This window comes from Rhinolophus hipposideros (genome assembly GCF_964194185.1).
Source record: "Rhinolophus hipposideros genome assembly, chromosome: 20".
Taxonomy (NCBI): domain Eukaryota; kingdom Metazoa; phylum Chordata; class Mammalia; order Chiroptera; family Rhinolophidae; genus Rhinolophus; species Rhinolophus hipposideros.
The window spans coordinates 24522461-24549424 of NC_138066.1; the positions used below are offsets into that span (position 1 = coordinate 24522461).

The window sequence follows — 26964 nt, forward strand, 5'->3', positions numbered from 1 at the left end:
TATCCCATCCTTTACACCAAAATTAATTAAAGGCAAACTTAAATTTTAAAAGGGAAAAAATATCCTAAAATATAAGCAATTAGTTATATATGTTAGCACCTTGCTTGGAAAGATTTTCCTCCCCATAAAATTCTATAATTTAAAAACACTATAAACAAATAATACTTAATATTATTTTTAAAATGACACATTTGATACAAACGTGGGTGTCTATAATGGTATGACCTACCTAGAAGGCAATATGGCATTATATTTTTTAAATCTAATAATTTTTCGAAATCTGACTTAGTAGTTCTATATCTCTAGTAATCTGTCTTAAGGACAGAAATACTCATTCCTGTATACAGAATTAGCTCTAAGTGTATTCATTCCTCCATTGTTTATAATGACAAAATTTGGAAATGTCCAACAATAAAGAATTTGTTACATAATGGTATATATTTATGAAAAAATATTACACAGCTATTAAAGATGTTTTAGAAAGAAACTTCACTATAATAGGCAAATGTTTAAAATACATTATTAAGTAGAAAGGGTAGATTAAACATACAGTTGACCCTTGAACAACTCAGGGGTTAGAGGCACCAAACGACCCCCACCCACCATTTAGTCAAAAATGCAGGTATTAATGTTTGACTCCCCCAAAACTAGTTGCCCCTCAGTAACTGCAGGGGATTGGTTTCAGGACACTCCATGAATACCAAAATCTGCAGATGCTCAAGTCCCCTCAAAAATGGCACAGATCAATGCATATAGTTGGCCCTCTGTATCCATGGACTCCCAACAGCAGATTGAAAACAGTACAAGTATTTATTGAAAAAAATTCACGTACAAATGGACCCATGCAGTTCAAACCATGTTGTTCAAGGGTTAATTGTATCATGATTACAATTTTGTGAAAGCTACCACATGTGCGAAAACTGTAGGGCTTTTTAGCAAAAATTCTAATGGTCATTACCTCTGGGCAGTACACTTATCAGTGGTTTACACTTTGGTCTTTGTATTTTTCTCATTTACTAAGTTTCCTCCAGTAAACACACTTGTAATAAATGTTCTGATTTTAGAAACCAGTTCTTTTGCATCATCATACATAAACAATTAGGTAAATAATGAAATAAATTTAAAATTTTTATACTATTACTCTACACTGTAGTCATGTAACTATTAGAACTTTGTTAAAACTTGATTCTACAGCTCTGAAACTTCAAGCTGCCAAGAAATAACATCTGCCAATGGTTGCTTAAAAGTTTCTGCATTTTGAAAAAAGCCGTTGACATTAACGTCCTCTGAAAAGAAAAAAATTAAATATCAAGTACAAAGAAAAACTTCAAGCGCGGGAATTTAGGACCAGTGAACATTACAGTTTCCCAAGTACCACGGATGTGTCTTGTTCTGCTGGTGACCAAGAAGGAAATTTCACGCGTAATAGAGGAACAAAGCAGGAAAAAAGGCCAGACTTTGTTTTTAAACGAAGTTAAGCTTGAGAGAGACAGAGTTAAGCAAGTGATACATTAAACTACTATAGAATGAGGTAGCATTTAGAATCCCATTGGCTGCTTTAGGAACAGACAAGTAGTTCCTCATATGTTCAATATTAATTACTATTATCTTTAATTTTCAAAAGTATCTAAAAATAAACCATTTTACCTAATAATCAAGTCTTCAGATGTAACAAATAGGAAACATTTAAGTGTTAAAAACTGGAAATATAATGGTAATGCTCATATTTTCACTGGGTATTAGTACACAGAGAGTTATTATATTATTCTTTATTTCTTACACGTATTCTTTTGGATCAATACAATATTTAGCTAAGATTACACACATGTATTATACATATTTTTTTAAAAACCAAAAATATATGTGTATGTGAAAATACACATACAAATTTTTTTAATGACTGATATTCTAATACTTGGCTCAATCCCAAATTTCAGAATTCCAATTTGAGCTTTTGTAGCTACCTGATGGCTGTTAATAATGTTTATTACAAGGGCTAAAACCATAGTACAGTTAATAAGGTACTGAAACTACAATATAACTTCACAGGTAGAAATAAATTTGAGGCAGAATGATTGCCTTTTTGGCTGTGGAAGAGAAAATTTTCTCATGTTGTGACAGATTTTGCACATACTTATTTCCCTTGGATAAGAGAAAGTAGACTAGAAAAAACAATCCCCTAAACCAAAGGAAAAAGTTCTCCAAGAAAAGTCCAATCCCTCCATTTGTCTTCTATATTCCATCTCCTCTGACCTATCAAGAAATCAATCCAGGGATTCTCCCCTTGGCATCAACTTTACTAGATTACTCCCAACAGCATACAGACGGTTCTCTTATTTCTTTCACCTTTAAAAAAAAAAAAAAAAAAAAAAAGGCCTCTCCTAACCTCATTTTCTTCTCCATTTACCACATTCCTCTCTTCTTTACAGCATCTCAAAAGATCTGTCTCTATTCATTGTCTCCGGTATATCTCTTCTAATTTTCTTTTCAACTTCCTACTATCTGGTTTTCATCCTACCACTCTACTAAGAAAACTGTGAAGGTCAAATAAGCTCCACCAAACTATAGATAGTCATTAGCTAAGCCTCAGTCCTAACCTTACTGATTCTATCAACATCATTTGACATAGATGATCATTTTCTCTTTGGAAAATTCTTTTCTTGGCATCCAGAACATCATATCCTCCTGATTCTCCCTCCTCTCACACTCTCTCCCTTGGCAATCTTATTTAATGTCATGATTTGAAACATCATATGTAGGCTAAAGGATCTCAAGGCTTCAGTCCAGGTATTTCCCCTGAATTCCAGGCCAGTATACACCCATATGAAAGTCTATCAGCCATTTCAAACTTTACATGTCCAAAACTGAGCTCCTGATCCCTCACAAACTTGCTTCTCTTTCAGGCTCTTTTATTTCAGTGGATAGCCATTCTGTCCTTTAGACTCAGGCCAAAAGCCTACACATCAAGCTTAGCTCCTGGTCTTGCAAACCTTACGAACCCATCAGCAAAACCTCTCAATTCTACTTTCAAAATACACATATATTGTTATCAGTCCAATCTACCATCTTTTGCCTAGAATCTTGTAAACACCTAATAACTTTCCTCTACTCCCTCAGTTCCTTTCCCAAGACTCAAATCTGGCTGTGTTGTATTCCTAACTAAAATCCTTAACTTTCCAACTGAGATTCATCAGATTGTTGCATAAAGAATAGCAGCTTCACAGGCACACCGGGTTGAACTAAGCATGTCATTGGAGACGGGAATACATAACCTTTAAAGATTATTCCAGTTCTAAAAATTCTGAGTGATTTGTTAATTCAGCGTGGTATATTCAAAAGAGTTGGCTATACTATTCTCTGTACTTTTCTCTATTAAAAAATATTTTTGCTAGACATTATGTTAAATAAAAACTAAGGGTATATCTTGGTCCCCCTACAGTATTAATGGTCTGAGTTCTCTTCCAGAACACCTCTTTGTAACTCATTCCTCTATTATATATTTATTAAATCAAAGTATCATATTCCTTAACAGAATACATTATCCGTTGGATAAAGGTGAGAAACTATTATCTAATGCTTATTATTAACCCATCTTGTCCGTAACGTGACAAAGACTATAATTACAGTTATAGGATATCATACGTATAACCCTAACAATTGTAGTCAGGAAAGAAAGCAGCTGAGACATTCGCAGTATATTTAAAACAAAATACTTCAGATAAATAGAAGAAACTGACCTGTCAAACAACTGAAAAGTAACTTTAATTTATAGCTTTCAAAAGGTACAATCACTCAGCTGTGACAAAATCACCACCATTACAAGACTATTCCCTACATTATACACTCGACACCTATAGCTTTTTAATGACACTTATTGTTTCAAGTGTGAAACTACATACATTCGGCAAGCCTAAAATACAGTTGACTTTCATTTTTAAAATAGAGGAAAACACACTACTTTATACTGATATCATCTATGCTAAATCTGACCTTCTGATATTATATGAAGTAGCTAAGTTTGAAAGCCCAGTTCAGCCCATTTTTCCTTTTAATGGCAAAAGGAAACTCTTCTGTTTTTTTCTATTGCTTTTGATTAGATTGTTTTTCCTCACACTAATGGAAAGAAGACAGGGCAAGATTGAAATCAAGCAAAAAAATCTCAATTACAGTTCCTTCAGGTTTATCTCAATTTATATTTAATTCAAAAGGTCACAAAAATGGGTAAAATACAGGCAATTCAGCCATGTACTAATATAGCCTGCTAAAAGGAGGACTGAGCCTTAAGAAGTGATGGTGAGTGTACACATACATGTACATCAGAGTATATACAATGCCAATACTGCAAAGGCTGTAGAATAATATTGGAGCTTGTTAGAATATTTGACCTGATTTCCTCATATAACAGCTAGGAAAGTAACAAAATATAAGCAAATAGTATGAACCAATAATAAAACCACTCTCCCTATGCACAACTTACCTAAAGTCTTCGTGTTTGCTAGGAGAGCTTCCTCATAGGACAGTATATAGTAAAGTACCAAAAGCTGTGCTGTGATACTGAAACGCTGATTAAGGCGGATGTTGTCACCCTAGAGATAATATAAATACTTTAAAATAATGTTAAACTTCATAAGTACAATTTTGCTAGCAAAAGCATTCAAAATACACTATTCAGGTGTTGCTGCTCCCTAGTTCAGATAAAACAGGAGAATCAGCAATTTGCAAGACAAGGTAGCAGAAAACACCCAATCAGAACAAAAAAAGAAAAAAGATCCAAAAAAAAAAAAAGAGGCTACTTTAAGAGACCTCTGGGACAACATCAAGCATCATAGGACTACAATATCTGCATCATAGGGGTACCAAAAGAAGAAAAGAGAGAGCAATGAATTGAAAACCTATTTGAAGAAATAATAACTGAAAAGTTTCCTAACCTGGCAAAGGAAAAAGTCCAGGAAGCACAGAGTCCCAAACAAGATGAACACAAAGAGGCCACACCAAGACACATTATAATTGGAAGGCAAAGATTAAAGACAAAGAGAGAATCCTAAAAGCAGCAAGAGAAAGGCAACTACTTACCTATAAGAGAGTTCCCATAAGACCGTCAACTAATATCTCAACAGAAACTTTGCAGGCCAGAAGGGATTAGCACAAAGTATTCAAAGTGTTGAAAAGGAAGGACCTACAACCAAAGGGTAGTCTACCCAGCAAGGCTATCATTTAAAATCGAAGGATAAAAAGCTTCCCAGACAAGAAAAAACTAAAGGAGTTCATCACCATCAATGTTAAGAGGACTTCAAGATAGGAAGAAAAAAAAAAGAACAATAAAATGGCAATAACTACATAGCTATTAACAATTACTTTAAGTGTAAATGGATTAAATAATCCAATCAAAAAACACAGAGGGGCTGAATGGATAAGAAAACAAAAGTCTTACATATGCTGCTTATGAGAGACTCACTTCAGATTGAAACACACACAGACTGAAAGTAAGAGATAGAAAAAGATATTTCATGAAATAAAAAAAAATTTAAAAAGCTGGGGTAACAATACTTATACTAGACAAAATACACTTTAAAACAAAGGCTATAACAAGAGACAGAGAAGGACCCAATAATCCCACTTCCGGATTATCTGAAGAAACCCAAAATGCTACTTCGAGGGGACATGTGTATCCATATGTTCATTGCAGCACTGTTTACAATCCCCAAGATGTGGAGGTAGCCTGGGTTTCTGTCGATGGAAGAAAGGATAAAGAGTAGGTGGGACACATATACAATGGAATATTGCTCAGCCATGGAAGGTAATGAATGGGTTTTTGCAATCTGCAGCAGCATGGATGGATATAAAGGGTATTGTGCTAAGTGGAGTATGTCAGACAGTGAAAGACAGATGCAATGTGATTTCACTTATATGTGGAATCTAAAGAACAAAATAAACACACAAATAGAAATAAACACACAGATACAGAGAACATACTAATGGTTGTCAAATGGGAGCGCGGTTAGGAAGATAGGTGAAAAGGGGGAAGGGATTAAGAAGTACAAATTTTACATTTCCACTGTCTCTATAAATAAATAAATAAATAAATAAATAAATAAATAAATAAATAAATAAATAAAAGAAGTACAAATTGGTTGTTACACAGTAGTCATGGGGATGTAGGGTATAGCATAAGGAATATAGTCAATAATATTGTAATAACTATGTATGGTGTCAGATGGTTTCTAGATTTATTGGGGTGATAGATGGGAGCAGGTCTGAGGGACAGGGTGAAAAGGGTGGAGGCATTAAGTACAAATTGGTAGTTACAAAATAGTCATGGGGATGTAATAAAGTAAAGCACAGGGAATATAGTCAATAATACAGTATTAACTATGTATAGTGCTAGGTGGGTACTAGACTAGTCAGGGGGATCACTTCTTAAATTATATAAATGTCTAACCACTATGCTGTACACCTGAAATTAATATAAAATATTGAACGTCAACTGTAATTGAAAATTTTAGAAAGATGGGAAAAAACGGTGAAGCGAAATAAGGGGTCAAAATTTCCAGGTATAAAACAAGTAAGTCATGGAGATGTAACATACAGCATAGGGAATACAGTCTATAATGTGTCAGCTAGTTACTGGACTTATCACGGTGATCACTTCTTTAGGTATATAAATGTTGAATAACTATGGTGTATACCTGAAACTAATATAAATTGTACGTCAGCTATATTTTTAACAAAAATATTTTTAAAATACTAACAAATTACTTGGAACTAATACCACTCTTTAAATTTTATAAGTAATCTGATGGTATTTAGTCCCATTTCAAATTCAGAACCACCTAGAAGTCCTCTAATAATCAGTTAAAAAGTATGGGATAGTGAAAAGAATAAACTAAAAGAAAAATAAGCTAATTAATATAGAAGAATCACTATTTTACCCCAATGACTCCTTGGAAAATATTGAGTATCTCCTGTTCTGTGACTGGCTGATTTGTGGCTTCTGGATTAGATTTGGATGCAGGAGTAAGCACAGAATTTATGTACACGTCAATCAGAGGAAGTAACTGAGGATGGAGTGGAATGGAGGTTTCACAGAGCTGTCTATAAATCCAGTCCTGAAAAAGAAGGTTATAGGCACTAAATCAATTACAACAATAAGAAAAAGCAAGTGAAATTTTAAAAGCACATAACATTTTACTTGATTTATGAATCGGCGAAACTCACCATTAACTTTCAGCAGTTTGAAATACATTATTCAGTTTCACAATTACCTTTGATTTAAAAATATTAACTGTTATAATCTATTTGAGAATATTGTCCAATGGAAGATAAATCTAAAATGATCAGTTTGGGTTTTCAGCTTTGAGTTTGGGTTTTTAATCTATTAAGTTTTTAAGTAATGGGGGAAAAAAATGTAAGTTCCTCCTATTTCTGTATTTAGAGTACCATATGTATGTGGTGTTGTAGAAGACCCCACAACAGAGAGGAATTTAGGAAGAGGAATATTTTCACAGCAAACCCTCAGATAGATTAAGAAATTGGCTTTAACAACCACTTATGGGAGACTATCGCTCAACTATATACATAGACGGAGGACATACAACAATGTTGGGTGTGCATTTGGAGTCTTAATTCTGATGTATTTCACTTGCTAAAAACATAAAAGGAGAAGACACAATCTAGCTAGAAAATTAACTTCACTAAATCGAAAAAACAAGGATAATTAAAACTGACATATCAATGCATATATTGTTCATTGTTGTTTATAAATAAAAGAACCTCTAGGAAAGGTTCAAACAGATTTGTTTACCTCCAAGATTCAGCCTTTTCTTTGAGGACCTTTTAACTGTTTGATATAACCAACTATGACAAATTGAAAACATATGTGTATATGTTAGGTAATATATGTGTATAAGTTAGGTGTTAGGTGTTCTTGTGACAAATGCACAAACACTGATTAAAGATGGCTAACAACTTTCTCAGTTTGCTAAATAAAACCAACCTACAGAGAATGGCATTTTCTTACTAAGGTTTGATGAAATAGTCATAAGCTATTATTGAGAATTTAAATGAATTAGTAACATTGTACATTTTGTAAATAACAGTTACATTATTTTAAAAATCTAAAATTAAGTTCCTAATCACTGTAACTATATAAATGACTGGTAACTAGACACATTTCATATACAAAACCCACAGGAAAAGTCCTACAAGATGAAATAGAACTGGGGGAAAAGCATTGAGTTAGGTTGTAGCATGACATATAAATGGAAGGTCATACTTTTATTGACACTTTGTGCTTGGTAAAGGAACGACTCCTGAGAAGCTGGTAAATACAATGAATAGGCAAAAATCCAGTGATGTTAGCACTCAGGTTGCTGGTGACAGGGACCCGAACTGCATGAGCTGTGACAACCTAAAAGGAAAAAATAGTATTACTACATATAACAGAACCAAATACAAAATTGTTCGGAAAGGAAGATTAGCAGGTAGACTGTCAATAGTTAATGCAAGTGTGGTCCTTAGAAATGAATGATAAAAACCAATTATTACATGATTTAATTATTTCTGAGTGATGAGGTAGCACACATTTAGGAATTTGTATAAAGTTCTTGAGGTTTTCTTTTTGTTTTTTTTTTTTACTTGTTTTTAAACACAGATATGTTAATGGTAGTGCAGTAAGTTAAAAAATATAAAATTTGGAATCATAAAATCTGGGCTCAATGACTTTGGGTAAGTCACTTTATCTTCTGAGCCTAGTTTCTTATCTACAAAATTATCTACATTATCTACAATAATGTCTTACCGGCCTCTAAAGTTTTTTGTGAGGGGAAACATTGTTTTGGAAAACATGTACATTATAAAGTATCATATGAATATAAACAGGAATTTTTATTGTTATTCTCAGTGTGTCATGCACAGACCTCTGTCTTTCAAACACACTCTCTCAAAGTTGTCTTCCAGTTAGTTCAAATTAAACATGTGAAAAATAACTTATGAGTCTCCTATGTAGTATGTGTGACTGTTATATGGGAGTATATGTGCATTAAGGAGAGAAGAGAGAGTTTGGTATAGAGATGAGAATATTAATTACCCTAAAAGAAGCAACAATTATGAATCCACGAGTATTTTCCAATATTTCATTTTTTAAGACATATATCTTTTTGTATTCTGAGATTTAAATTGATAAATGAATCCAGGAATTAATCTTAAGTTTTAAAATAGTCTCCCTTGCTGAAAAAATAAAATATTCTTAAGAGTATCCATGGACAAAAGTGGTGAGGCCAAATAAGAACATGTAAATACGAGAATAAGGAATTGAGACTCTAGCTTATAATCTAGTTAGAAATGAATCTTACAACATAAACGTCAAAATAGGTCTTTTTTTTTCTGTTTTATTTTTAATTCTGACAAATCTAAATGATTACCCCATGGGAGATCCCCACCCTCAATATCTAAGATTACACTCTTAAGCATCTATTCAAAGTTTCCAAAATATGTAAATTTAAAACATGCTTTGCATGTAGTTAGTAGTTTTAAAAATAAATTTTAATGGGATTATTCTTTATAGATGTTTCAAAGATTAAATACATAACCATTGGAAACTAAAAAGGAATAGAAAAAGGCCTTATGAGTCTAGTAAATTGATATATACAAGTTTTCCCCAAAGAATATTGCAAAAGAAACGTAAAGAAGTATCTAATAAAGTTAAAAGAAGTACCTGCTCAGTAAAAATTTCTTGTGTGAAGATAGTCTTCATCCGGCCCAAGGAGCTTGGCTTAATTACAATCTAAAACAACCAAAAGAATTCCAACAGCATGTGAAAATATGTGAAGCACAATTTTCTCTGGTAATTACCTAAAATAACTGTGATATATAAAATTAATGTTGAAATACTCTATTTCAGAAGAGGCTTCTCAAACCCAACATTAAAGTATGTTTTTCCTCAGAAAATAAACCAATACTATATAAAAGTACTTAGTAAATACTATTACTGGCATTGCAAGTTAGTGGGAGAAGTAGATTATTTAATAAAGGGAGGTGGAACAGCTACCTTTCTGGGCAATATATATGTAGTAAGTCCTCAGGTTCTGCGACTTCAAGCGAAATAACATAGAATGAAAACAATTTTACCATAGGCTAACAGATATAAACAAGAGTTAGGTTCTTACAGCATCTCCTCAACATTATAATGAAGTGATGTTGAACAAAACGAAGTTATTCAAGGACCTACTGCAGATGTATTTGCACACGATACCATACTCAAAATAAACTTCAAATGTATTGGGAACATTTAAATATAAAACATATAAAACATGAAGCCACGAAAACACTAGAAAGAAATTATAGGTGACCATTTCTATAAACCTGAGGAAAGAAAAACATTTCTAAGCCTAACAGCAAAGAACCACAAAAGAAACACTATACTACACACAAAAAAAATAGTTTCTACGTGGCAAAACAACTGGGAAAAATCAACTGCAACATATTGTACTTCTCCACTTTTAAAGATGCTAAGGATTTTAAGATACGTTGATGATTTAATAGTAGCTTTTCAAGAAAAAAGGGGGAAACACTACCACTTAACATTACACGTCAACTGTAAAATAAACCATCCTAATTCAATACTGGGTAAAATATGCATCTTGAAATTGATGAAATATGACATAGAAGGCATATTTATATATAAACAGCCCCTTATATACCAGGGGTGCCAAAAAAATGTATACAAGGGGACACTTTGGTCAACGTTGCTCAAGCAGTAGTTCGCTGTAATCAGAAGTGTCTGGACGCCGATGGTAACTACTTTGAGCACCTCTTGTAACTACAAAAGTCAACGTGACTTGTATTCATCTTTTGTTATCGGTATATATTGAGTATTACAATTTTAATACAGTTTTTCTTTTTAAAATGTATGTACATTATTTTTGGCACCCTCTGTACTCTGTATATGGATGATATGAATCAGTGAAAGGAAAAATAAATCAATGAAAATCCTCATAGGAAAACTGGGATATTGATAAGCATTCACAAAAGAAATAAACCAACTAAACCATACAAAATTTAAAAACTACCAGAGAAACCCACTATAAACTATAACTATAAAAAAATAATTAAAAAAACCAGTTTCACAAGCAATCAAAGAAATGCAAAATAAGTGAGACCATTTTCATCAATCAAATTTGCAAAGATTAAAAAGAATGACAATGACCAGTGATAGTGAGAGTATAGCAAAACAGGGCGCTCTCATTCACTAAGGACAACAGTTAAACTGGTATAATCTTTCTAGAAGATAATCTGACAATTAAACACCTTATTATCATACTCTTTTACTTAGTAACTGCCTCCTAGAACTTTATGCTAAAGAAATAATCCAAAAAGCATTTGAAACATGTGTGAATGCCTGTGTGTATATTTAAATAAGGTTTTCCATTTAAGCATTATTCCAAAATTGGAAAATCTACATGACAAATAAAAAAAGATCCATTAAGAAAGTCATGATTGGTCCATATGAGATGGACTACTACAGAGCCACTGAAAATGATATTGTATTTGAATATTTATTGACATGAGAAAACGCTCATCCTATATTGGGAGTTCTTTAAAAATTACAAAATGTGTGTATCAATTTAAAGAAGGAATAGACACCAGAATGTTAACAGTACTATATTTTATATCTCTGAACAATGGAATTATAGTTTTCCCTTCCTTTCTGTGTTTTCTGAGCTTTTTATATTGAACATCTATTATTCTTGTAAATAAATGTTTCATAACGTATTTTTTTCTAAGAGCTTCTGATAAAATTTCAAACTATCAAACAACTAAAATAACTTCAAAATAAAAACAATCTATTTACTTTATACTACAGGAAAATGCCCAGCTTAGAAACAACTTCTTTGTGGGAGGGGGTTGGGGATAAGGGGAAAGGTGAAGGGATTTGGAAGCAGCTGGTAACCACAAGATGGCCTCAGGGTTTTTCTTTTGAAAATTAATTTGGGGAAGGTATTCAATAATGTTGTAAAGATTTTGTTGGGTATCCGATGGACATGCGTCCTATTTGGGAGACCACCTCAGGGATACTGTGGATACCTGATCATGGCATTGTACATCAGAAGCTAAACATTAATGAATGCCAACTATAATTTTATATATATAATGTGATGGTTCAGTGTGAGGTCGGAGGGATAGTGGATGGGGGGAGGGGGGTTCACAGTATGAGGGATATAAATGATGAACGTCTAAGTATTACCTTGTTTTGTACACCTGAAACTAATAAATAAATTAATTAATAAAAAAAAAAAAAAAAAGAAACAACTTCTTTAGAAAGAAGATAAAAGAAAATTACCTTCATCCCCAAAGTGGAACAGACCAAGTCAATGATAGCACTAAGCTGGTTGCTATGAAAGTACATAGCGACCAATAATAACATCTCCCCAAAAGAAGCAGAGACACCTGAAGTACTGTTGAAACAGAAAAGAAAATATAAATTTCCAAATTTATAGGAGAAAAACTTACTCAGCTAACTGAAACAAATGAAGTCATCTTACCTTTCAAAATAAGCTTCTTCTTTTATCATCCAACTTAGCCACACTACCATTAGCTGCTCCTGTTCAGGTGTACTATATGAAACATACCAGAATGCCACGGGTTTAAATCAGATACACTAGCATAAGAACAAGAAAGCATTCTGAAATGATTTTGGTAGAGATTATTTTTTCCTTCCCTATTTTGAAATATCAATTCAAATTGCTTGTTGAATTGGCCATTAATTGCCATTGAGATACAAAGTAGTTCTAGAGATGACAAATGAGGACCTTTGCTTTTCTTCATGAATGTGAAAATCAAACCCTCTCAAAAGTCTTAGTTATTGCATTCGCAAGTTGGAGAGAGGAACAACCTCACATTCCTTGAAAAAGCAAAGGCTCTTTAGGATTAAAATGTTAGAAGAACCATATTAACATTTTCTTGTCATGTAGAAAAGAAAATCTATTAATAGTGTTAAAACTTAATCATCGAAAAATCACAACCTGAGTTCTAAGATAGTAACAAGGTAGTCCATCTTTTACCTGGAAATTGAAATTTAATTTATAGAGACATTTTGAGAAGAACTCAAAATTGTAGAGAAATAAGTGATCACCACTCAAAAAGAAAAAAAAAAGAAATAGAAAAAAGAGACAGCCACAGATCACATATGAAAAACGGTTATAAAAAATATGCCAACAATGACTTTTTAAAAAGGAATTCCTAGATTTAGATCAAAAGGTACAAGTTAACTTTGACTTGTAAAAATAATTTTCACTCATCTCCTTCTACTTCATTGCAGTGTAAATGAGTAACACAAAAGCAACTGAAATGCCAAGCTAAGAAAATTTAAAAAGTCACTCTCAACCATAAATCATTCCAATAAAAGACAATGTTGAAATTTAAATAATCATTTTGAACTTTAGCTCTCCTTCCTACAAAAATAAGAATTAAAAATACCCACCTTAGAAGTAATAAGGATTAGAGAAAATGTTTAGAAATTATTTCAGGTAAAGAGAAATGGAAGCACTTCATGTCATGGGCCTAATTTCATACCCTCCTGAAACTCCAAACTATATTAAAGGGATTTTTGTAACTGGCATAAATGCATAGGATAACGAGGGACATCAACACAAAATACCGTATGCTAGAGCATATACAGATGAGTAATAACTGACTTAGAAGACCCAAGAAAGCAAAATACTAAACTGGCAGAAAAAAAAAACAAACCCCAATCACTCTAAACCACAGAATCCCCAAAGGGCTCAGAACAAACGAAAACTGAAAAAACAAAAATACAAGATAATTATTAATGCAAAAAGCAACTTTTGCAAAAGAAAAGTAATCATCCACTACATAGTTGTGCTCCCAACAGTATAATATAAACAACTATATTTTGGTCAAAGCAAAATTATAATATAATTGTACTAGGAGAATGGGAAGATAGGAAGGATGTGTAGATGTGTTGGGAACAGAGAGAAAACAAAGAACTAATTCCTCATCTTTCATAGTGGAAAGTCAACAAGTACTCCTACAATTGAAAACTCAAGATACAAAAAATGCAAACATGTTATTTAAAGATGTGGTAGTAAAAATCAAAAGAATCAGCTAAAAGAACTGAAAGAAGTTACCTCTAGGGAAGGGGAAAGGAGGAGAGGAGTAAGGACTGCTATCTGCCCTAATAAATTTTGAGAAACTATTTTGATTCCTTTAAAACAATGTATACATGAAACTTTATAAAGATAAATTAAGTGACTTGCATCAAGTAGGTGATACTGACAATCTTTTACCAAAAGACGATACCATTGTCCATACCTAAACCAATTTTTGTAGTAAGAGCCTAATTAATGCTATCCATGTGTTTTTTGTTTGTTTGTTTGTTTTGTTTTTTGTTTTTTTTTGTTTTTTTGGTTGTTGAGAGCCCACTGGCCCATGTGGGAATCGAACCGGCAGCCTTCGGAGTTAGGAGCACGGAGCTCCAACCGCCTGCGCCACCCGGCCGGCCCCTATCCATGTGTTTTAATAAATAAATAAGAGCAGACTTCCAGTTAAGATGGCGGAGTAGGTAAATACTATGCTCTCCTCTTCCCACAACTACATCAAAATTACAACTAAATTATAGAACCACCACCCTTGAGAACCACCCGAAGACTAGCTGAACAGAACTCCTATTACTAGAAAGGTTAAAAGGCAAAAGCAGGACAGCCATGTGTCATTACAACAGTAAATTAGGGGATACACACACCCACACAGACACACACACACACATGCACACACACACAAAAGAATTTAAAAATAATGATGAAAACATAAACATGGAAGGGGTGAGTAAAAATGGTAGAGATTATAGAATGTGTTCACACTTAAGTGACCATCAAGTTAAACAGACTGCTATAAACATAGCTTAGTATATACGAAGCACATGGTAACCACAAACCAAAAATATACAAGAGATACACAAGAAATAAAGAGAAACAAATCCAAACACAACACTACAGAGTCAACAATGTACAAGAGAAGAAGAGAATAAGAAAGGAACAGAGAACTACAAAAACAATAAAATAGCAATAAATACATACCTACCAATAATTATTTTAAATGTAAATGTATTAAATGCTCCAATCAAAAGACAAATGGACAAAGAAGTGGTACATGTATACAATGGAATATTACTAGGCCATAAAAAATGAAGTCTGACCATCTGTGACAACATGGATGGACCTAGAGGGCACTGTGCTAAGTGAAATAGGTCGAACAGAGAGAAACAAATACCATATGATTTCACTTACACGTGGAATCGAATAAACAAACAAACAAGCAAAAGAAGCAAACTCAGATACAGAGAACAAACTGATGGTTGCCAGATGGGAGGTAGGCTAGGAGGCTGGGTGAAAAAGATGAAGAGATTAAGAAGCACAAATTCGCAGTTACAAAACAGTCATGGGGATGTAAAGTACAACTTAAAGAATATAGTCAATAGTACTGTAATAACTATACATGGCGTCAGGTAGATGCAAGACTTATTGGGAGAATCATTTTGAAAGTGATATAAATGTCTAACCACTATGTTGTACTCCTGAAACTAATACCATATTGAATGTCAACTGTAATTGAAAAAATAACGATTTTTAATTAAAAGTAAATAAACAGACAAGAGCAGATCTTGAGAAAATAGAGCAACTTATAAAGTACCTGACAAGCGTAGAAAATGCCAGCAGCATACAAAAGGAAAGTGAAACAAAGCGAACCCCAGCTGGTGTAGCAGGAGGACGGCTCGTCATCAACTGCAGTAATTGTTCAGCTTCTTCCTCAGTTGGTCTACAAAAGGAATACATTATTAGGCTTTACGTTTTCAGTTGAGGAAGGGAGAAGAAAAGGGAACTTCCCAACAGTTACACCTTTCAGATACAAGTTTGGAGCTCTATAATAATACCTCACTATGTATAACATCTTTAATATCTTTAGTCGTCAAAAGCGAAACTGGTGCATTTACAAGTGTTTTTCCTCAGACAAAAATACAGGCAGTGTTCACTTTGCATAGTGTGGAAGCTTAAAAATACCACGCATGCTGAAACTATGCATCTCGATCTTAAGCAATTAGGAAAATTACAACAGTTCCATGATCTTTAAATTTTTTTGTAAAAACATTAAAAACTGTCGGTTTACAATGCATAGAGAAATGGAAAACAAACAGTAAAACTAGGATTTATATAGCACTCTATAGTTAAAAATATTAGAATCATTGGGAATTTAAACGTTTTTTTCAAGAGGAGTTTGAACAGCCTTTGCCTCATTTTCATTGTGTAACTTATAAGACTGAGGGAGCATCTTCTCGAAGGCTTTATGAACTGTCATACCACCTTCTAAGTGTGGATCAGCTACCACCATTTTATCCTTCGTACATTTTCAGTCATGAAATATCTGAGAGTTTCTTTAATGTGAAGATTTTTGCCAGTATGAATTCCTCTGGGACTTACTCATCCTTTTTGTCACAATGGCCTTCCTGAAAATTATGGTAAGTTCGCCTTCACTAAGTCCCTCTGGCTACGTATCTAGGGTCTCTCCAATGGCAGCAGTGTCAACAATCTCACCGCCAGCTATTTCTTCCATTTACATTTGGTTCAAATGTTATTTCCAGCATTACCACCTTTTGTTTCTTTGCTACACTTACTTTCATCTTCACTGGCAAATTCCCTCCTTCAGTTATCTATTTTTATAAAATGTTACATGGGTTTATCACTGAGCAACAAGGTGATAATCCAACTACCCACTGTGCTGCCTGTTCATAAACCGAGACATGATGTGCAGTGACCAGTCGCTGACAGACTTTAAAAGCAATGATGCCATTGGCCACTGATCATGACATGCACCTCTTACACAGTGATCCGTGGCTTGAGGAACTCTCAGAAAAGTTGGTACTTTATACAATTACTCGGTTAATGTATCACGGTAACTGATACATTAGTTATTTAACTGAACAGTGCCAACTGAAATTCACATGTACCGAAGACATGCCAAGTGTGGACTGTAAGTATAATAGTTGAGGACACTCAACTACATCAAAAGGATGTAGTCAGTGACGAAATAAGGAAACCTGTGCTTAATAATCACATCCCATCAATTTTAAACCATTTTTTATCTCAGTTGTCACAGAAAACATAGGAAAGATTTACTTCAACTAGCTGCTTGGGCTAGGTAAAGGACCATTCACAGATCACCGATCATATTCATGTCAAGCTGGAGAGAAGTCATAGGTTTTTTCAACTGCTTTAGCCCCTCCCATGTTTACAATCAGACCAATCAGATGGATACATCCCAGCTAGCAATGTTTTGCTTAGGTCTTCATTCAGGATACTATAGGCCAGACCACTACCTAAGCCCAATAGAAAACCCAAATCCTCAGAATAAAAGGCCTTTGGCTCACTTTCTTGGAATTAGAAACAAGAAAGTAAAATGGTAAAAAGGTAAGATATCAAATCATTGAATACTTGAGTCCAGCGATCCCCATCAAAGCACAGTATAGACGTAAGAGTGCACTGGCTTTCACAACATGCTCTTCTTTCAGCCCCGAATACACAGACACATTGGGCTCCATCTCCACATCAGCTTCTTCCACAATGCGGGTACTTCTTACTGTGGGAAGAATGCCCATCAACTCCAGAAGAAGCTGCCTTCTCATTTGCCAAAGGACAGAACTACTGGTCTCTCTTTTTCTCTGTAAGAACATGATTCACAAAAGGAAGAAAGCATTAGCACTTACTAAGTCAAAAGGAAGCTCAAACAAAGCACCGCAGTCAAACACTTGAAATTGACCTATTTAAGGAGGCTGTCATAACTGCAGAATCTCTTCACCAACTGAGCAAACTCAAAACTCCCTGGTTCATTTTAAGCATACTCTACTCATCCTAATTTAAATGGCTGTATAGAAAATACTAAATTAATGACAATTTGAATGGTAAAATATCATTTAAATGGTACTTTCAAATATATGGCATATGTGGCATAGTAGCAAGTGCTTAGAGTCTCGAAACACAAGATCTTGGATTTAAACAACAGCTCTGCTATTAATTGAGTATATATTTTCAAGTATATTAATTAATTAACCTCTCTAAACCCGAATTTCCTTAATGACAAGGAAATAAATATTTTATTAATAATGTGTAACTCCCAGGGCTGTTGTAAATTAGGAGTTTATAAGTCTATCACATCCATAGTTCTTTAGGCAGGGATAATGTCTTATTCATCTCTTACTCAGCAGGACCTAACACTGTGCTTGACATTCAGCAAGCACTCAACGTCTATTAAACGGATGCATGAATGAACAAAGATAATACATATGAAAGCAGTCCTAAACTATAAAAGACTAGGCAAATGTTAGTTATTATTTTTAGAGTGTTTCCAAGTAAAATATGCTAAACCTGCTTTAACAACAATAGGTTCAAATAAGAAAATGTATTGCACACAAAGGATAATTAAATACAAGATGAGCATGCCAAGTATTTAGCACAGTGCCTGACATATAGAATGTATACACTAAATGTTCTCTTCCTTTTAAAAAGCAAAGTTTAACATTAGTTTTCAAATGGGCTAGAGATAAAGTAGAACTTGGATACAGAAAAGCTGGTGAGTCAGTAGCATAAAAAATAGACTGGAGGATCTAAGCAGTATACATGCTACTACTGTCCAGTTCACTGACCTCAACAAGTTAAAAAACAGTCTGCATTAGTTCCTTCAGAGGGACTCAATTCACAGGATTACCATTAAATGTTTTTTGAAAAAGTAAAATATTTTGCAAGCTAAAAACTGTTGCAAAATATAATATGTATTCATCAATAGATGAATGGGTAAATAAGTAAAATGTAGTATATACATACAATAGAATATTATTCAGCCTTAAAAAAAGGAAATTCTGATACCTGCTACACCATGAATGAACACGGAGGACATTAGGCTAAGTGAAATAACCCAGTCACAAAAGGACAAATACTATATAAGTCCACTGATATTATGTACCTAGAGATAAAAGTATAATGGTGGTTGCCAGGGGTTGGAGGGAGATGGGAACGGAATTATTGTTTAATGGGGACAGAGTTTCTGTTTGGGATGATGAAAAAGTTCTAGAGACAGATGGTGGTAATGGTTGCACAACACTGTGAATGTATTTAATAACACTAAAATGTACACTTAAAAATGATTAAAATGGTAAACTTTATGTTATGCATATTTTACCACAAAAAAATATATATATATATATATATACATATTAAAATTACAGACTATCATAACAACTTATTTGATGACCTAATGCAGCAGTTCTCACAAGTCTGACCTAAAACACTGGAAAACCCCAAAACACTTTCAGGAGGTCCAGAAAGTCAAAAATATTTCCTTAATAACACTAAGGCATATTGGCCTTTTTTACTCTCATTTTCTCACAAGGATACGGTGCAGTTTTCCAAAGGCTTCTATTAAGCAAGACATGAAAGAGATTTGCAAAAATGTAAAATAATACCACTCTTTTCACTAATTTGTTTTTTAAAATTTTGGGAAAAATAGCTATTTTTCATTAAAAAAAGTTATGTTCACATTTAATGGGGTTATTGTTATTTTAAGTGAATTAAACTTTTCAACTATTTCAGCTTTCATTTCTTTTCTTTTTTTTCTTTCTTTTTTTTTCCCCATCTGTTTTAAATTTTAAAAATCATCACTAACAGCTTTCATTTCTAATATGGTAAATATCAATAGATAAAAACACATAGAAGCTCTTTGGTATCCTCGATGATGTTTTTTAAATGTTAGGAGGTTCTGAGGCTAAGAAATTTGAGAACCACTGGCCTAATGACATCATTATAAAAGTGTTCCTACCTCTTTTTTTTTTTTATTGTTTCAGGTTTTTTTTATTTAATTTATTAGTTTCAGGTGTACAAGACAAGGTAATACTTAGACGTTCATCATTTATATCCCTCACACTGTGAACCTCCCTCCCCCCAACCTTCCTCTTACTAATTGCCAAAACATCCTTTTCCTTAAGCAATACAGATACTTATCCCTCACCTGCTGTCCATTTCGGATAAAAGTTCCAAACCAAGTCCGGACTTTTGCATTTGTTCCAAGAAGCAAACCACTAACAAAACAAACCAAGTCACTCACTCCATCTTCACTAACTTCATTTTTAGTATGATCCAAAGTCAAAGCTACTCCAAGGCCTGGCAAGTGGCATTCTTCCACCTAACACAACAAAGAAAATAAATTGAATTCAATATCGTAAGGAGAGAGCCAAGAAAGCTCCAGAATCTAATGCCTCTAAAGTTTAAAGGAAGACCACAAAAACACAAAACCCATAGAGGGAGGTGCAATACATCCCACATATAATTATAATTCTCTACTAGTCTCTAAAACCGTTTTCAAAAAAGTTCCTCGTCCTAATATAAAGGCTTTTGTCTCAAAAAAATAAAAAAAAAATAAAATAAGATCTCTTACCACCATGCCTCGGACCTTGAGGGCCTGAGAAGGATTCATTTTACATAAGAAGCGTAAGGCATCTGTCCTGCGCCTTCCGCCAAGACTTTCTTCATCCTGTCGTTCTCCATTTTTTATCAGACCCCTACAAACTGAACATTGAATAGTCTCTATTACTTTAAGGTTTGTAAGTAAGATGTCATACTTATATGTCTTCTCCCCTTTGCTCTCTGAGCATAGGGATATTTCAGTTCTTTATTTCAATTTTTACTGTCCTATTACATACAGCCCTTGTGACTAACGACAAAAACATTTTTTTTGCTACATACTCACAGAACTTAAATTTGTAATCTCAAAGCAATTCTGAAATTTCTAAATTCAATATTTCTTCAATTACTACTAATAAACTTTCAAAAGACAAATCTCAAAACCCCACAAATGTTATTTCTTAGCTCAAAAATAGGTCTTGTATATGACCAAGTAAGTATCTTCAATATCCCATTTTAAATCTATATTTACCTTCATTGAAACTATCAGGAACATTGGCCACCAACAGACACAAGAACCAGGCACCATTTCTAACATGGAGCAAGGCTTCAGCTACATCAACGATAGGAAGCAGGGAGGGAAGTTCTATGAAAAAAATAAAGTCAACGTTACTAATAAATGATATTTCATTGTATCACACATTAAATGCCTCTTGACATTGTACTAATGTCATTTAAAAACAATTAAGGCACTTTCTTTTCATAGTCTAGAGCTGAATCAGCAGGACAGTCAACAGCCACATGTGGCTATTTAAATTTAAACGAAATTAAAAAGAGTTCAGTTCCTCTGTTACATTAGCCACATTTCAAGTAAGCGATAAACATTTGTGGCTAGAGGCTACTGTATTAGACAGTACAACACAGAGCACTGCCATCGCTGCAGTGCTGATCAAGAGCTACTTTCGTTAAAATCTTCTTTGTATTTTTATGTCCTCTATCTTTTTTTTTTTTTTTAACAGTAGTATGTACACTGCCCTACCGGTGAAGTCAGGTGGTCCGCTGTGTGCAAAAATAATGCTGGGGAATAACGATTTTTTAAAAAGAAAATCTTGAAAAGGGAAATTAAAGAGATGGGTCTCGTGGGATACCTGCGCGAACTTCAGGCATTGCTCACAGGTGCGGACCCACCGCCACCCAGCACAAGGAGTTTGACCTGCTCTGTGTCCAGCCTGCGCCGGGTCCCGCTCTCCTTATACAACCTAGTACCCCCGGGCTTTCCTGAGAGCGCCATGCCGGTGGCAGACCCAGTGCAGACACCCTCTGCACAAGGAGCAGTAGTTCCAAATCCCCCAGGCACCTACAATCCACTGGCCTCAACTTCCGGGGGAGCTGGAATTACATGCGCGTCCCACCGAGGAGGTCTGTTCTCTTATCTCTTAACTCTGATCATACATACCTATTATAAAAATAGCTCTAATCCCATCACTCAAAGTTAATAATCTGAAATATTTTATTTTAATCCCCCCATGGGTATTGTCTTAACTTTTAACAAAACTAAGATTACATTCCATTTACCATTTTGCCCTTTGCTTTTTTCATTTTAACATATTGTGAACATTTGCCCAAATCATTACATTTCTTCAAATACACCATTTTAATGGCTATATAATATTCCATACTATGGAAATAATATGGTTTACTTAATCATTGTCCTACTACTAGGCATTTTTTATTTAACCTTGTAAGGTACAGTCCAGGTTAAGAAGTTACATAGTATCACTTAACATGAAACTGTATCTGAAATGTATCTTAGTACTGATTATAGTACCTGCTTGTAAAATACAAAGTACATCTGCAGCTTCCTCCAAATAGACTGGACTCTCAAATAGCTCAGATGACTTGAGAAAAAATTCTCCACTGGACTCAGATACCTTAAAAAAAAAAAAGGAAAGAAACAAATTAAAAAAAGAACTCCATTAATTTCAGGTAATTAATTAAATCCCTTACTAATTTTGTGATGATTTGTTGAGCTTACAGAACATATCTCTTAATATGTCATTAATATACTGCATCGGGATATGCAGTATTCAATTAATTTGAACTAAGTTAACCAATTAGCAGCCACATTAATTATTATTCAGACATAGCAGTATGGGTCTCTATAATTTATTTTTATATAAATATTTAGAGACATCTGGAATTAAAGATAAGACAAACCAAAGAAAGAAACTAGAAATGATTCCAACTATAATACATCAGTTGTAGCTGAAAAAAAGCCAAAAATTGTGAACCTAAAGTAGTATACCAAGTATTAATTCATGTTCAATTCCAAATGAACTATGAGAAAACAAAGAATAAAAATTTAGGTCAATGAAAGTACTTACTAACTTTGGAAAATTTCCTACAGTAGTTTCATCACCACATTCCCTATATACTAAAGAGTACCGAATTGAAAAATTGGAAAGACACTTATATTATTAGAGACATCAAGTGAGGTATTGAGAAAAATATATAGTAAAAATATTGGTTGAAATTAAAGACTTTCAATATAGTAGAAAAGAGTAGAAGGAAAGAATTGTAATAGAAAAATTTTTAAAGATTTGTAACATTTCTTAAAAATTATCTAAAACTGATGAAAATACCCCCTTACTAAGTATTTTCTCTAGAAACAGAATTTATTTTTCTCCACAATTTATAAAACTAAACTTTCTTATAAATTAACTGACCTGGAAATTCTAACAGTAAATAACTTTTGCCTCTGAAACTCTGAGCCTTATCTCATTTAAGCCATCTTAATATGAAGACTCAATTTACTTCTTTGTATGATAGACCCAACATTCACAAATTTAAAATTCAGAGTTTCAATTAACCATAATTACCCAAAAGTCCATGACCTAAATCTATCATTTTCCTAAGATGAGAAGTTGAATAGGCCTCATTACTATACAGGGGCAATTCAGTCCTTTAACGAGTGAGGCTAGCCAATGATCCTACATCCAATTCACCCTTGATACTTCCTACTCACTGTTACATAAGAGGTAGTAGTTAATGCTCATTCAGTATCTAAAAGAATTGCATACATTTTTTTCAGTTACATATCACATGTTATGGGGGAATATCTATAAAGGTATTAACAAATTCGGTAGCTTGTACAAGTCTTGAGCTATAGTAACTTTCTAACTATCAAGAAGCCATTGTATGGGAGTGGCCAGATGGCTCAGTTGGTTAAAGGATGAGCTCTTAACAACAAGGTTGCCGGTTCAATTCCCACATGGGATGGTGGGCTGCGCCCCCTGCAACTAAAGATTGAAAACGGCGACTGGACGTGGAGCTGAGCTGCACCCTCCACAATTAGATTGAAGTACAACAACTTGGAACTGATGGGCCCTGCAGAAACACATTGTTCCCCAATATCCCCCCCCAAAAAAACATTTTTTTTAAATAAATAAATTTTTTTAAAAAGCCATTGTATGAACTCCATATTAAAAAAAAGTCCTATGTTAGAGAATACAGAATAGGCATAAATGAGAGAAAATAGTATTTAAGAGAAAAAAAAGCCTTTAAGGCAGGCATTTAAGATCCTTTCAAGCCTTTGAAAGGAAAACTTACATAACGCATAGGAAAGGGTGTAGAAGAGGACAACCTGCCTGCCTTCTTGCCTGTTTCTACCTTCTATGTGTAGACATCATCAAATCACGCATAGTTTGAGCTGTGATTAAAATAAATGCACCTTGTTCATAATTGCCAACAGTTCACTAAGCACAAGACGCAATCGACGAGGTGAATCACTGTGTTCAAACTCTAATGTCAGTCCATGCTGAAGCTGTGACACCAGGATGCTCTCTCCAGTGCCTCCTCCAAGCTTATGCCTGATAAAGCACAAATGTGTAAAACAATTATGAGAACATCGGTATAGATATAATTGCAGAAAAATTATCTTTTATTGAAATAATCTACAAACAAGTCGTATAAATTCTTTTCATACGTTTCATGACTGTATTACTTCTGAAATACTATTTAGTTTGCCTATTTCAGAAATTCGCAACCTATGTAAAGATTCCATCACAAATGATAGTTAACACCCACTTCCATTAACAACAGTGGCTCACTACTGGATTTACAATGGGAGAAAGACAAAACATCTGACCAGAATTTCGGGGGATATAAGCTTAAAAAGCCTCCCAGGTAATTCCAATAAATCCCTCTACTCTAGGGGAACTCATCCTACCCACCTCCCAGAGAGAGTACTTGGCCTAATCAGTCTAGCCTGAATACAACAGTGTATATAGTCAAACTTCTCTACACGACATTTTATAATATGGAATTCAAAAGAATTTTAACCATAAATAGACAAAAACAAGTAAAATGCTCTCCAAAGTTTAGACTCTCAATCTTCTCTTTTCTGGGGGGCTGTATCCAATAAAAAGTCTGAAAAGCTCCAAAAAATATTTGATTCCTTCATCTTTGGCAAATCCAAGTAAATCCCAGTCCACATATTATATAACTGACATTACCTAAGCTGCTGTTCTTTGCTGGCATCCTGTTCTAAAGCATGGAAGTCCACAGACAACAATGCAACAATGGAGTTGACAGCTTCCACTCCAGAGAGAAGGCGAAGGATGAGTTTTTTATCCTGGGCCCAGCTTTGGCTCTGGTCCGCAGGAGCACAAAGTGCCATCCGCACCAAGCAAGGCAGGAGAAGTCTTAATTCTGGATCACTTAAAGATGCCAAACGAACCACATCCACCTTCTGCATTGCCTCAAAAGCAAAAGGGCTGACAAACTGAAGGCTTGTACACTCAGTCATTATCACTGTTGATCCTAATAGTGAAAAAAAGAAAAAGAAAAAGAAAGTAGGGCTGTATTCCCACATGTACCAATGCCCCTCTTTTTAAAAACACCCTGAAAAATGTGATCTATCTTTAAAAGGCCCCTATGTTGGCAACAGGTTTCTGGAACAAGTACAGGCTCCCTCTGTTTCTACCACCATCTGGAAGATGACAAAGAAAACAATATATTAATGTCTCTTCCAGCCTTAGGGAGCTTCTTTTCTAATACTCTTATTTTGCAAAGAAGGAATATGAAGCCCAGAGAGATTAAGTAACAAGACCACACACAGTAATATTAACAGTAGCAAAAGCCAAGGCTGAACCTTCGTCTACTAAATCCCAGTCCAACGCTTTCTCCACTACACTGATCATGAGCACCACAATTTAGAATAAAAGTAAATAGATGGCATAATTAAGGATGCTCTTCTTCCTACCTCAGTTTCACATGCTTACACAACATATGTAAAAAATGTTAGACTCCACGAGTCAGCATTGGTAAACTGCCTCAATAGCCAGAAGCAATGGCAGATTCAAAGCTCTGGAGGCCTTACCACTATCCTATGTACCACAGGTCAAAAAACAATTGTGGAGGTGCGATTAGCTGTGGAAGAAAGCTGAGTCCCCCTTGGGCACTTCTGTCTTCAGGAGTCATCAGAGACAATAAAAAAATAAAAAGGACAAGGACCAGTCTGCCAAACCCATCATGGGTAACAGTCGTGGCAGAAACGCTGCTTTTAAGCAAGAGGAGCTGGCCTTTTAACAGAGGGGCGGGCTGATGGAGCAGAGGCGCCAGGCCCCGTGTGCTCATAGGTCTCGCCCCGGGCGTAATGAGAACCAACCGGTCCCTCTGGCTGAGAAAAGTCCGGCGGGTGGCCGACACGGGCCAGGGAACGCGCTGAGGCCTGACAAGCAGAAGCTTCATACCTTAAGATCTAACCTCCAACCTCCCGGGACCCCACACGAACTCCGCACCCTACAGGCGGGACGCGGTAGAAATCGAGAGCGCGGTCCGAAATGGGGCCTAGGCGATCATTGGGATTCCCCAACCATAGCTGTGCCCTGAGTCGACCCGGGCACCAAGAACCCAGACGCCGGGACCAATCGGGTCAGCGGTGCGATGGGAGTTGGGCGGGGACACCGCACAAAGGGAGAACCCAGACTGAAGGGAGCGGAAAGCGGAGACTGCTTCAACCTGCACCCAGCACCTTCATTCATCCCCAGCGTCTGGCTCCCGTCGGCCACCGTACTGGACTGAAAGGAAGGACGGCAGCGAGAGGAAACCCAGAGGCGTCGGCGCTGAGGCAACGGTGCGCCTGCGCGGTCCCACCCCTTCCTCCCCCGCCGTTTACTCGGCCCGATTTCTCCCCGAAGTACTGTTTATGACTTGGTACTGGTCGGTTTCCCAGAGCCTATCAGCTGTGTCGTCTTACATAAATCGTTAAACCCCTTCCAGCTGCAGTCTCATCATCACAGAATTATCGTGGCATTCAAATGACAACGTAGGTTAAAGTTGTACTCAATGTTCTTGGGAATACTAATGGAACCAGACTCTCTCTCTGCCTATGTTCCCTCTCAGCACCAAAGTTCTAGAATCCTAGGATTTCGAGGAAAATTTAAAAAGGAATCTAATCCCGAGCCTTCTTCCGCTCTCGACCTCACAGTTAAAACATCCGCAT

General features: G+C 35.1%; 1 protein-coding gene across 3 annotated transcripts in view; it reads right to left on the reverse strand.

Annotated features, from left to right (window-relative positions):
* The window catches only part of INTS2 (integrator complex subunit 2), a 43811-nt gene extending 17270 nt beyond the window's left edge, over nt 1-26541 (reverse strand). Inside the window, exons 1-15 of one of the 3 annotated variants that reach the window (XM_081029862.1) lie at nt 26481-26541; nt 24974-25280; nt 24190-24328; nt 22288-22390; nt 20992-21105; nt 20494-20624; nt 20068-20241; nt 17502-17728; nt 15706-15831; nt 12540-12611; nt 12338-12452; nt 9713-9781; nt 8273-8407; nt 6930-7106; nt 4478-4586 (exon numbers count right to left, since the gene is read on the reverse strand). In XM_081029862.1, the coding sequence (XP_080885988.1) occupies nt 4478-4586; nt 6930-7106; nt 8273-8407; nt 9713-9781; nt 12338-12452; nt 12540-12611; nt 15706-15831; nt 17502-17728; nt 20068-20241; nt 20494-20624; nt 20992-21105; nt 22288-22390; nt 24190-24328; nt 24974-25280; nt 26481-26499 (2017 nt within the window). In that variant the 5' untranslated portion in view covers nt 26500-26541. Of the gene's footprint in view, nt 1-4477; nt 4587-6929; nt 7107-8272; nt 8408-9712; nt 9782-12337; nt 12453-12539; nt 12612-15705; nt 15832-17501; nt 17729-20067; nt 20242-20493; nt 20625-20991; nt 21106-22287; nt 22391-24189; nt 24329-24973; nt 25281-26212 lie in introns of all 3 variants that reach the window. The other 2 variants (XM_081029864.1, XM_081029863.1) reach the window with 2 other exon arrangements.
* Between the last annotated feature and the right edge of the window lie 423 nt (nt 26542-26964).